This window comes from Monodelphis domestica, chromosome 4, assembly GCF_027887165.1.
Source record: "Monodelphis domestica isolate mMonDom1 chromosome 4, mMonDom1.pri, whole genome shotgun sequence".
NCBI lineage: Eukaryota > Metazoa > Chordata > Mammalia > Didelphimorphia > Didelphidae > Monodelphis > Monodelphis domestica.
This window is the reverse complement of record NC_077230.1, coordinates 449,736,235-449,748,783: the sequence shown is the minus strand read 5'-3', so window position 1 is coordinate 449,748,783 and position 12,549 is coordinate 449,736,235. Positions and strand designations below refer to the sequence as shown.

Here is a 12,549-nt window from a genome sequence, read left to right as displayed (position 1 = left end):
GGAGGACTCAATAAATGGTCTCTATTTTTAAAATATATTAATTAATTTATTTAGAATATTTTTCCATGGCTACATGATTCATGATTTTTTTTGCCCCTATTCCCTCCCCCATCCCAGAGCTGACAAGCAATTCTACTGGGTTTTATTGTATAATTGTTTAAAACCTATTTCTGTGTTATTCATGTTTGCAGTAGAGTGATCTTTTAACTCCAAACCCCCAATTATATCCCCATAGAACCATGTGATTGATCATATGTTTTTCTTTTGAGTTTCTGATTCCACATTTTTTCCTCTGCATGTGAATAGTGTTCTTTCTCATAAGTCCCTTGGGACTGTCCTGGTAGTAGAGAAGTCCATTACAATTGATTGCGCCACAGTGTATCCCTCTCTGTGTACAATGTTCTCCTGGTTCTGCTCCTCTCGCTCTGCATCAATTCCTGGAGGTTGTTCCAGTTAACATGGAATTCCTCCAGCTCATTATTCCTTTCAGCAAAATAGTATTCCATCACCAACAGATACCACAGTTTGTTCAGCCATTCCCCAATGGTTGGACACCCTGGCATTTTCTATTTTTTTTGCATCACAAAGAGCATGGCTATAAATATTCTTGTACAAGTCTTTTTCCTTATTATCTCTTTGGGGTACAAACCCAGCAGTGCTGTGGCTGGATCAAAAGGCAAGTGGTCTTTTAAAGCCATTTGTGCACAACTCCAAATTGCTTTCCATCCCTTACTTACTGCCTCTTAGCTTGATTAAGCATCACCTGCATGGGAGCTCATGGGAGCTGCCATAAGGGTCCAACATTTGGGTGAAAAGGAACCTCAGTCCTCTACAGCTGAAAGCCCAAGGTGTATCACAGTTCACTCTGATAAACAAGAGCAACGGTGAGCAATTTAAGAAGCAACAACTAAGGATGTTTATTTCCTAAAGGTCACTTTATACATGTTTCTAAACCGGGAAAGAGACTTCAATATTATCTGTGCTGAGCTTCCCAGGCAATTGTGTGAAGAATAAACAAAGGAAAGAAGATATCATTCCAATATCTGTGGCCAACAGGGATATTGAACAAGTTACTTCACAATAAAAAGAAGCCAACTGGAGGGGATCCTAAGCACAAAATTAGAGAATCAGAGAAGCCAAAAATAATGATGTGAGCTGAAAAGTCAAGTGATTTAGGATAGAAGAAAATAAAATAAAATATTGGCTCATTAAAAAAAATAGAATTCTGTGCCTGATGGATTTTACAAGAGGGAAGAAATCATGTTAATTTGGGGCAGAGTCCTATCAAATAAGATATCAATATAAGAGCAATAACTGGATCCTCTTTTCCCTAGGAGGGATTGGCTGTGCCTATAGTATTATCTGGTTTTTTCTGGTTTATGATGATCCCACGAATCACCCATTTATAAGTGACAGTGAAAAGGAGTACATCGTTTCTTCATTGGCTGGACAAGTGAGTTAAGAATGATAGCTGGTGGGGAAGCTGGGTGGCTCAGTGGATAGAGAGCCAGGCCTGGAGTGGCAGAGGTGTGAATCAGTACAACCATTTTGTCAAGCAAATTAGAAACATACAAATAAAGTGACTAACACATTAATGCCACTTGATCCAGAGAGTCCACTACTCCATGGAGGTCAATGGCTAAAAATAAAAGATCCATGTACACAGGAGCATTTATAGAATTAATTTTTGTATCAAAGGAAACAAACAGAAACAAAGGAAATGTCCATGAATTGAGGAAAAGCTAAATAAAATGTGGCACATAAATATAATGAAATATTGCAGAGCTTTAAGAAATAATAAGTGATGAATAAAGAGAAGCATAGATAGATTTACATGAACTGATAGAGAGGGCAGTCCCCATGGTCAATAAAGCAATATACACAATGAATACAACAGTGAAAATGGAAGAAGCTCCCCTACAGAATAACTGAAAGGAAATGAGAAGCTACATAAGAAACAATTAGAAAGATAATCAACAGCTTAGAATAAGGAAAAAAAAAAACACTTACAGGAGCAACAAATCCCCCACAAATTAAAATGGACGAAATGGAAGATAATGACTACATGAGACAATGAAAAATATTAAAATGAACCTAAAGGGGAAACTAGGTACCTCCAGAGATTGAGAGCCAGGCCAGGATTCAAATTTGGTATTATCAATTTCCTAGTTTTGTGATCCTGGGCAAGTCACTTAACTCCTATCGCCTAGCCCTTATACCACTTCTGCCTTGGAACTAATACATAGAATTGGTTTTAAGACAGAAGCTAAAGTGTTTTTTTTTAATGAAAACAAAACCAAAGGACTGAAAAACTAGAAGAAACATGAAATGACCTAGAAAACAAATCAAGGAGTCTTAATTTAAGAACTGATGGACTACCTGAACACCTTTACCAAAAAAAACAAAACTGAGGCATCCTATTTTAAGAAGTCATAAAAGAAAACTGCCCATACTCTTAGAACCAAAGGGTAAAGTGGAAACATAAAGACTTCACTGGTCACATCCTTAAATAAAATCCAAAGTGAACATCTGAACAAAATCCAGAGCTTCCAAATTAAAGAAAAGATACTGCAAAAAGTAAGGAAGAAAGAATTCAAGTTCTAAGGAGCTACAAGCAAAATCACATCAAATTTAGCACTATAAAGAATCAGAGAGCTTTGCAAACTACATGAGAAAAGATTAAAAATATAGGCTTAAACCTAAGAAAATGTATCCAGCAAAACTGAGTATAATTCGACGGGAAAATAAATGTTTTTTTAAATGAGTTATAAGACTATTGATTCTTGATGAAAATACCATAACTGCATAGAAACTTTTAAATATCTGCAGTAAGGGAAACATAAAAGAGTAAACATGAGTTAAAATCTATACCAGAGACTTGAAATTGCAGTATATCACTGTCTAGCTATCATTGTTGACCCCCAAGACTAACTTAGATAAGACATGAGGCTCTGACAGTAAACTAGAAATGGAAACCTAGAAATCTGAAAAAGCTCTGGACTTGCACTGATTGACCTCCAAAATCCTGAGAAATATGGTCTGTCAATTGTACTTCAAAATGTCATCATAGAAAAAGTTTCTGTATAAATGTTTTCTTTTTGATTCTTTTGACTCCTTATCATTTCTCTATCACTTTCAATGAATGGACATGAACAGCGGAGGTACAGTTGGTATAAGCCCATATAAGACAAAAACCCTGACACATACCAATCCATACTGCAAACAACAGAGGGAAAGAGAAATGTATGTACATAGAGAATATTGTTGGCAAAAATAAGAAATTAAGAATAAATTCATGGGCCTTTCATTTCTTCTGACTTATGACTTAATTTCAAGGGAACTCAAAATTAATATTAAAGTCATGGATTATATGACATTCCACTGAAAATATGTCTTTGATTTTCTCATCTTATACTCTTTTCCTTTCTTATCAATAATGATTTAGAGTATTTTTTCATTTGCTTATCTATAGCTTTTATTTCTCTATCCAAAAACTGTCTGTTCCTGTCTTTTGATCAATTATCAGTTGGGGAATGGCTCATATTCTTGTATATTTGACAAAGATCTTTGTATGTTTTAGATATGAGACTTCTATGTGAAAAACTGTCTATAATTTCCCCTAATTTACTGCTTTCCTTCTAATCTATATTAACTTTATGTGTAAACACCTTTTTACCTTAATGTATTCAAAGTTATCCATTTTACATCTTACAATGCCTTCCATCTCTTGTTTATTATCCCCATTTTATAGATGAAAAATTACTACAGTCAAATAAGGTGAAATGCCTTGGCTTATGTCACACAGCTGTAAAAGAGTCACCTGTCTTGAACCCATCTCCTGTAGTTACATTCAAGGCTCTCCAGGACATTTTGTAATCAGAATTAAATGACTTTGCTGGTTCTTCTTTGAGTTTCCACTAAGCGATCAGCAGAAGCTATAAGAAAAATGTTCCAAATCACTAATTACATGAAAAATGTAAGTAATACAATTAAAATTTTACTTCATGCCCATAAAATTCACTAAGAAGGGATAAAAATAATACATGTTGAAAAGGCTGCTGAAAGGCAGACACACACAAACATTCCATGTATTGACTGAGCTCTGAATTGACCCAAATAGTCTTGAAAATCATTTGGAATTGTGTAAGAAAAGTGATGACTCTTGTACTAACATTACTACAGCAGAGCATCTTCACCACAAATGTCAAAGATAGATAGAAACCTTCAGATAACAAAACATTTGTGGTGCCACTTTTTATGGTGAAAAAGCCTAGAAACAAGGTTCCCTATTGACCTAAGAATGGCTATGCAATTATAAAAATGAATGGAATGGACTATTATGTTCTCATAAATATTTGAAACTATACAGAAGTAAAAAAAAAATTGGAAAGACTTGTTATTGCTTGATATAGAGCAAACAAAAGAGAGCAGAGTCCAATGGGCACTCTAATCATGATAATATAAAATGGAGTTGTAATTAGTGCAATGACAGGTATTGATTCCAGATCTTTAAGGCTAAAGCTGGGTAAAGAAAGAGTGAACAACAGATACCGAAGGTTTCAGGGTGCTTTTTCTTCTCACTCCTACAAGAGAGGATTCTACAATGCCAGGAGGGCTGTGTTAGCTAAGGACAATGATGTTTGAGGAAAGGTAGCAGGAGAAGAAAGGTATCAAAAACATTTTTTTAAAATACAGAGGTATGTTTGTGACAGTCTGACCATGCAGAGTAATGACAGTTTTATTTTCCTTCTAGGATAGTTCTCCTCATTGGTCTATGCCAATCAAAGCTATGATGACATCACTGCCACTTTGGGCTATTATATTTGCCTCCTTTTGTCGATTCTGGTTTACTAGCAACTTAGCAACATCACTGCCAATGCTCTTAGACAATATCTTTGATTATAGCCTTGAAAAGGTGAGTACAGAATTCTTGCCTACTGTTCATTCCTCTAATGGCCTTTTCAATTAAGCAAGCACTTAATATGATTTAGGCACTATGTTAGGAACTGGGGATTCAAAGACAAAAATGAAACAATCTTTGCCCTCAAGAAACTTGCATTCTACTGGAGGAGAGAACTTATAAATGAATAAGAATATATTAAAGAAATTCAAAATCACTGCAAGGGCCATTGGGAAGAAGGGGTCTAGCATATGGAGGATCAGGGAAGGCTTCGTATAGAAAATTCCACATAAGTAGAGTTTTGAAGGAAACAGAGGATTCTAAAGGCTAGAGATGAGGTGAGGAAGAGCATATTTGAAAAAGAGGGAAACAAGCTAGTAAAAAGGTAGACAGATGATAAATTGAATGTTTTTAGGAACATCAAAAGAACTATTAAAGGGACTTCCGGGTAAACATGGTGGCAGTCTAGATGCAAGACTCATCCTCTCCTCAGCAACCACCAATATAGACTACCTCAAAAGACAAAAAAACAAAACAAAACAAAACAAACTCATAAGAACAAAGGAACTCTAAAGTAGGGTGCAGAATTGAAGGTACATGGGATTTGGGCATTTCCACACTATAAGGCAGTGAAAAATCTCCCACCAAAATGCAAGCTGATCCATCCTCTCCCACCCCACCTACAGAGCCAGAGTCAGAGCCAGAAAGTGCCAGAATCAGTGAGTGAGAGAGGGGCACCTCTAGAGTGAGTAAGGGGCACCTCTAGGTCCTTGGGAGCTGACTAAGACCACCAAAGACCTACCCCTGAGAGCAGCTACACCTGAAACCCCAGTAGGCTGAAGAGTGCAGACCGTGGGTGCTCACGGGAAGATAGCACAGAGAAGGGCAGCAAACAACAGATGCTGTGGAGATTTGAGAGCTTGCCTCAGGCAAAATCCTTGCTCCTTAACTCCATACAAAGAGAGCTTGCCCATCTCATTCAGATTTCTGACTAAAAAGGGAAGGATAAAACTCCACAGTGGTGGCAAATTGGGGCCAGGAACAATAACCTCCCTCCAAGAAAAACAAGAAGAAGGAATTGACCCTGGAAAATTTTTATGGAGGAAAAACTCAGGCTATTGAGGAAATAGAGGAGGAAATTAAAAAAAAAAGTAATTGTCCATAAGCTCTTGAAGAATTTAACTTGGAACTTATCAAAAAGATGGAAGCCTTCTGGCAAGAAAAGTGGGAAATAGTTCAAAGAGAAAATAACAGTTTAAAGGACAAGAACTCCCAATTGGAAAAATAGCTGGAAGCCATGAAAAGCAGGATAGACCAAACTAAAAAAGGAAAACCAGCCTTTAAAGACCAGAATTAGGCAACTGGAAGTCAATGATCTTGCAAAACAACAAGAATTAGTAAAGCAGTCAAAAGACTGACAAAAATAGAAGAAAACATAAAATATCCCAGAGGAGATGACAGACCAGGAAAACAGAGCAATGAGAGACAATTGAGAATCATTGGTCTACCTGAAAAGCCAGAAATGAACAGAAATCTTGACATCATACTACAAGAAGTCATCCAAGAAAACTGCCTTGATGTTCTTGAACAAGGTGAAAAATAGACATTGAAAGAGTTCATAGAACACCCTCTATACTAAATCATCAAAAGACAACTCCCAGGAATGTAATTGCCACATTCAAGAGCTTTCAAGCTAAGCAGAAAATTCCACAAGAAGTCAAAAAAAGACAATTCAGATACCAAGGAGCACCAATCAGGATCACACAAGACCTGGAAGCTTCCACACTAAAGGACCACAAGTCTTGGAACATGATATTCAGAAAACAAGAGAATTGGGTCTTCAACCAAGGATCACCTATCCATCAAAACTGACTATATACTTCCAGGGGAAAGTATGGGCATTCCACAAAGTAGAAGATTTCCAAGTATTTGTAAAGAAAAGAGCAGAACTAAGTGGAATGTTTGATATCCAAACACAAAGGCCAAAAGAAACATGAAAAGGTAAATAAGAAAGAGAGGGAAAAGGGAAAAATGTTTTTATTTATTCAAACTTTTTTCTTCAAGGGCTACAATTACAAATAGATAATACAATATATTAATATATGGGGAAAATGTTATTTTTAACTCTCAAAAATTATATTCAGTATTATAGTAATTAGAAGAATCATTCACAGGAAGAGATTGGGATAATAAGTGCTATAAGATGACATGCGAAAAAGAAAAAGGGAGGGGGGGAATCAAACATGGCACCAAGAGATACTTGAAGAAATAAAACAAATAGGATAATCTTTAACACACAAAGATACATATGGGGAGGGGAGGGGAAGAATACTCATAAGAAGGAGAGGAAGAGAGTGCTAATAGGTAATGCTTAAACCTTACTCTCAGTGAAATCAATTCTGAGAGGGAAGAGCATCTAGATCCATTAGGGTCCTGATTATTATCTTATCCTACAGGGAAAGCGAGAAGGGAAAACTAAGGGGGGAAGGGGAGAAGGAGTACAAAAAGGGAGGTAAAGAGAGGAGGGAGGGAACTTAATAGACCCTAAAAAAACAAGAAGGGAACAAAAAGGGAGGTGAAAGAAAGGGAAACATATTAAGGGAAGGGATTAGGGGGATTGATTAAAAGTAAACCACTGGTTTAAAAGGATATAGCAAAAGAAGAAAGGATAGAACTAGGAGAGATTATCAAAATGCTGGGGAATATACAAGTGATAATCATAACTTTGAATGTGAATGGGATGAACTCACCCATAAAATGAAAACAAATAGGATAGTGAGTTAGAAACCAAAATCCTACCATATGTTGTCCACAAGAAACACACCTGAGGTGGGTAGATACTCACAAGGTTAGAATTAAAGGTTGAAGCAAAACCTATTGCAACCATGATATCTGACAAAGCCAAAGTAAAAATAGATCTGATTAAAAGGGATAGGGAAGGTAAATACATCCTGATAAAAGGGAGTATAGACAATGAGGAAATATCAGTAATTAACATGTATGCACCAAATGGTATAGCATCCAAATTTCTAAAGGGGAATCTAGTGGAATTGAAGGAGAAAATAGATAGTAAAACTATCTATTTCTATGGGAGATCTCAACCTACCACTATGAAATTTTGATAAATCAAATAAAAAAATAAATAAGGAAGAGGTAAAAGATGTGAATGAAATCTTAGAAAAATTAGAGTTAATAGATATATGGAGAAAAATAAATAGGGACAAAAAGGAATACACCTTCTTTTCAGGAGCACATGGTATATTCACAAAAACTAACCATGGAATAGGTCATAAAAACATGGCAAACAAATGCAGAAAAGCAGAAATAATAAAAGCAACCTTTTCAGATCATAACACAATAAATATAATGATCAGTAAGGGTACATGGAGAGCCAAATAAAAATTAATTGGAAATTAAATAATATGATTCTCCAAAATCAGTTAGTTAGAGAACAAATCATAGAAACCATTAATAATTTCATTGAAGAAAATGACAATGATGAGACATCCTTTCAAAATCTATGGGATGCAGCCAAAGCAGTACTCATGGGAAAATTTATATCCTTGAGGTCATATATTAACAAATTAGGGAGTGCAGAGGTCAATGAATTGGACATGCAAATCAAAACACTTGAAAGTGAACAAATTTTAAAGCCCCAGAAGAAAACTAAATTAGAGATCCTAAAAATTAAGGGAGAAATTAATAAAATTGATAGTGAAAGAACTATTAAACTAATAAATAAGATTAGAAGCTGGTATTTTGGAAAAACAAATAAAATAGACCAAGTACTGGTCAATCTAATTAAAAAAGGAAAGAAGAAAACCAAATTAACAGTATCATAGATGAAAAGGGAGACCTCACGTCCAATGAAGAGGAAATTAAGAAAATCATTAAAAACTTTTATGACCAATTATATGGCAATAAATATGGAAATCTAGGTGATATGGATGAATATTTACAAAAATATAAATTGCCTAGTTTAGAAGAGGTGCCATACAGCCACATAATTCTTTACTAGGTCTCCAATAAGTGACCTCTCTGCTGTCAGAGCCTACATCTACTTGCTATAACCTACACAGACAGTTTTCACTAGGTGGCAACAGGCATAGTTCTATGGCTTCTTTCTCCTTTGGTTCTAAGCTTACATCAAAGGTGGAAGGATCAGAAATCCCATAGTGGGACACTGCCCTATTGGGCAGCTGGTAGGAAGGAAACTGAAATAATAAAAGGCCAAATGGAGTAGAGCCTTTGGGCAAGTAGAGGAAGAGTAGAATAAAAAACAGGGATGAAATCTGGAGAACCAGGAGTCATCACATTCTCCCACCCACCCCTACACACACACACACACACACACACACACACACACACACATACACACAATTATATGAAGAACTGCAATCAACTTCCAGGGATCCCGATATTTCATATTAAAATTCCTTAATAAGAAGAAAATCACCTTTGTGAAATGGTATGTATTAGACCTTCTAATGTCATGGTTGTAGAGAACTCTCTTTGAGTACAATCAATGCAGTTTGGGAAGTGTTCTGCAACTTAGAGTTGCAGAGTCATCTAAGTCACTAAGAACTTATGTGATTTCATCAGGACCATAGACCAAGTATGAGAAAGAGGAGTAACTTGAACCCAAGATTTCTTGACTCTGAGGTCAGTGCTCTCTTCATGGTTATTCCTATAGAGAATAAAAACTTATATTTTCCTCACAACCAGCCTATGAAATATGTTGTACAAGGTTATTACAGATAAGGAAATGGGTACTCTGGCTGAATAGGTGATCCATGGTCACAAGTTGAGTGTCAGGAGTGGCATTTAATCCTACACATCTCCTGACCCCAAGTCCAAAATTCTGTCTACTGCACCTCAGTGCTTCTTGAGCCCTTTGCTCCATTATGCTTTGAAGCTTCATTTAACTGCCACACACCCCAAAATGATAATCTCATATAAGGCTTTCCCTGGTCAGAAGAATTTTATGTTTTCTAACTTAAGGGAAGATTAAGGAGGATAGAACTCTTTTTGATCAATACTACATCATGGACTGACAATTTTGTACCCACAGAACCCTGAAACTGCCGGGAAGAATGTTTTCCTTGTATCATCTGGTATTAGTCTTTTAGGAATGATTTTCTTCCTCATCTTTGGCAAGGCAGAAGTCCAGGATTGGGCCAAGGAGAATACAATCACCCCTTGATAATGAGAAGAAAATTAGTTCTTCAAAGGACATCCTTAAGGATTTTCAGTGTTATCCTCAACTTCTTAAATCTCATGTGACAACATACGCTAAAGCCCTTAGCCTCATCTTTCTAATATCCATAGCATCTCACCTAGCATCACTCTAGGTCAGTCCCTCATTACCTTTTTGGTCTCTTCCTCTCATTTCTTTCCTACTTGGCTCTATCTGTCAAATGGTTGACAAGATGGTTTTCCTAAAGCATAGGGCTGATCATGTCACTCTCCTCCAAAAAAATTCCACTGCCTCCTGATTGCATCTAGAATCAAATATCAACTTCTCTATTTAAAACTGGTAGCTCTTCACCCCCTGGCTCCCTCCTGCCTTCACAGTCATCTTCTAATCAATTCTTCCCCTCACACTCTGCAGTCTAGACCTATTGTCCTGCTTTCACATTATTTTTGTATCTAAGACATTCTTCATCTCCCCTCTCTATAAGCTTGTACTCATTGTTTGTCATGCCTGGAATGCATTCCCCTTTACCTCTGCACCTTGGGATCCCAGAGTTTCTTCAGGATTCCACTCAAGTGCCATCTTCCTCATCAATCTTTTCCTGGTCCCCTCCCCAGTTGCTAAGGGATTCCCTCCCAAAACATACCAATGATGTCTTCATTTTGTACTGAAGAAATTAAAAGTTTTCTGTATCCTTTAATAATTGGTTCTATTTTGTGCTGTATCCTGTCCTGTATTAAAAGGGAATTGTGTTATTACTCTTACCATTAGCCCTTGGGACATTTGCTTGTAGTCTGTAAGCCACAACCAGCTTAATATCATTCCATTCCCTAAAAGAAATGTTTCCATCCTTGCTTGTCCTTTTGTATGTAGAAAAAATTTGATCTTCTCTAAGAGGACAGAGGGTGGTGGAACTGAGCGCCTAGCAAAGATTACCAGGGGCTTATGGGTCTCATAAAACAATTCACAATCCTTAATTTCCAGAGAAGGGATATGATCAGCCCCACCTGAATGCTAATCAGCTTTTCTTAGGATAGCCAATTGTAATGATCCCCAGCTACCTGGACCCATGTCAACAGAGAAGGTTCTCCCCACTTCTCATTGAGGTGGCTGGTTTGATCAACTTCACTAATAGTTATACACACACACACACACACACACACACATACACACACACACACATACATATATATATGTATGTATGCATCACTTTTAATTAACTAAATTTGCTTGGAGTATGGACTTCAGTTTATCCTCACTGAATTTACTCACAACAGTGTGGAGGGCCCACCAGGATCAGAGGAAGGAACCATTTCCCCAAATACTCTTGGCAGAACTCATCTCTTCTCTTCTGGGTGCCCCTGGTGAAATTTTTCACTTGAAGGGATGTTTTTTTCTAGAAAAGTGGGTAAGATCAGACTCTACCCTCAAACCCCCCAAATCTCCTCCAAGCTACAAGGTAGGCACCCCATTAGGGAAAAGTTACATTTTTGTCCCCTTCTGTCTTGTGTTCAGTGAAATAATCTGGCAATATAAGCCCAGGTAAATCCCCTTGAAGAAATTGTCTCCCCTCAAGGAAGATCCCTAATTGAGGTTCCCTAGTACTTAGCACAATGTTGGGCATAAGAGCATAATGAATGCTTTTTTACTCATTCATTCATTTTACTCATTCATTTGAGGAAAATAATAGTTTAAAAAATGTTGGTGAGAAACTCAAGTAGGCAAAGTCATCATCAGGGCATTTATGTATGAAATTGGGAGGAATACAACAAACAGAAGATTGAAACTCCCTGGAAGTAGTTCTATGCCCCATCTTTTAATGATCAAATACAGTGGATTTTAACATCACAGTCCCAAATGTGCCTAGAGAGGAAGTGGAAAGTGAACAAAAAAGATGAAATTGTGCTGAAGAAAAAACAAAATGACTAGACAAAGAATACCCAAGCTGCTGTCTGCTGGAATCACAGAATGTTGAAGGTGTTGAAGTACAGGTTTTCAAGCGATCTGAAGTAGGAAAAGAAACTAAAGGCACTGTCTATTTTATTTTTGTTGTGTAATATTTAAAATTAGGTTTGACTCAATATGAGAGTTATAAAAATAAGATTGTTGTGGTCATCGTTTATAAAAATAATTAACTTCTTAAGTCAAAAAATAATAATTTAATATAAATACAGCAAAAGAGAGAAATGTCCTAGTCTCCACATGGAAATCCAATCATCTCTCCAATATGGGTCTCTCTACTGGAAGTCTCTTCCTTCATTTCCAGTCATCCACCCAGAAAGCTTCAAGCACAGAATAATGCAGAATTCTCCTTGCTGAGGAGTCTCCTTATGGAAGAGCTAAAGAATGTGTGTCAAAGAAGATTATCCTGAGTAGCTTGGCCTGTCCATCAAACATTTCTGAGATACCACAGTTGCGCCAGGTTTGCGTCCCTCTATGTGCGATACATCAATAA

The 12,549-nt window shown here is 36.8% G+C and overlaps 1 protein-coding gene across 1 annotated transcript in view; it reads left to right on the top strand.

Moving 5' to 3' along the window:
- LOC100018311 (probable small intestine urate exporter) overlaps positions 1-11,393 on the top strand; it is a 49,669-nt gene extending 38,276 nt beyond the window's left edge. The window contains exons 6-8 of the mRNA XM_056826315.1: positions 1,335-1,453; positions 4,754-4,960; positions 9,972-11,393. Of these exons, the coding sequence (XP_056682293.1) occupies positions 1,335-1,453; positions 4,754-4,960; positions 9,972-10,103 (458 nt within the window). The 3' untranslated portion in view covers positions 10,104-11,393. The remainder of the gene's footprint in view (positions 1-1,334; positions 1,454-4,753; positions 4,961-9,971) is intronic.
- The last annotated feature ends 1,156 nt before the right edge of the window (positions 11,394-12,549 follow it).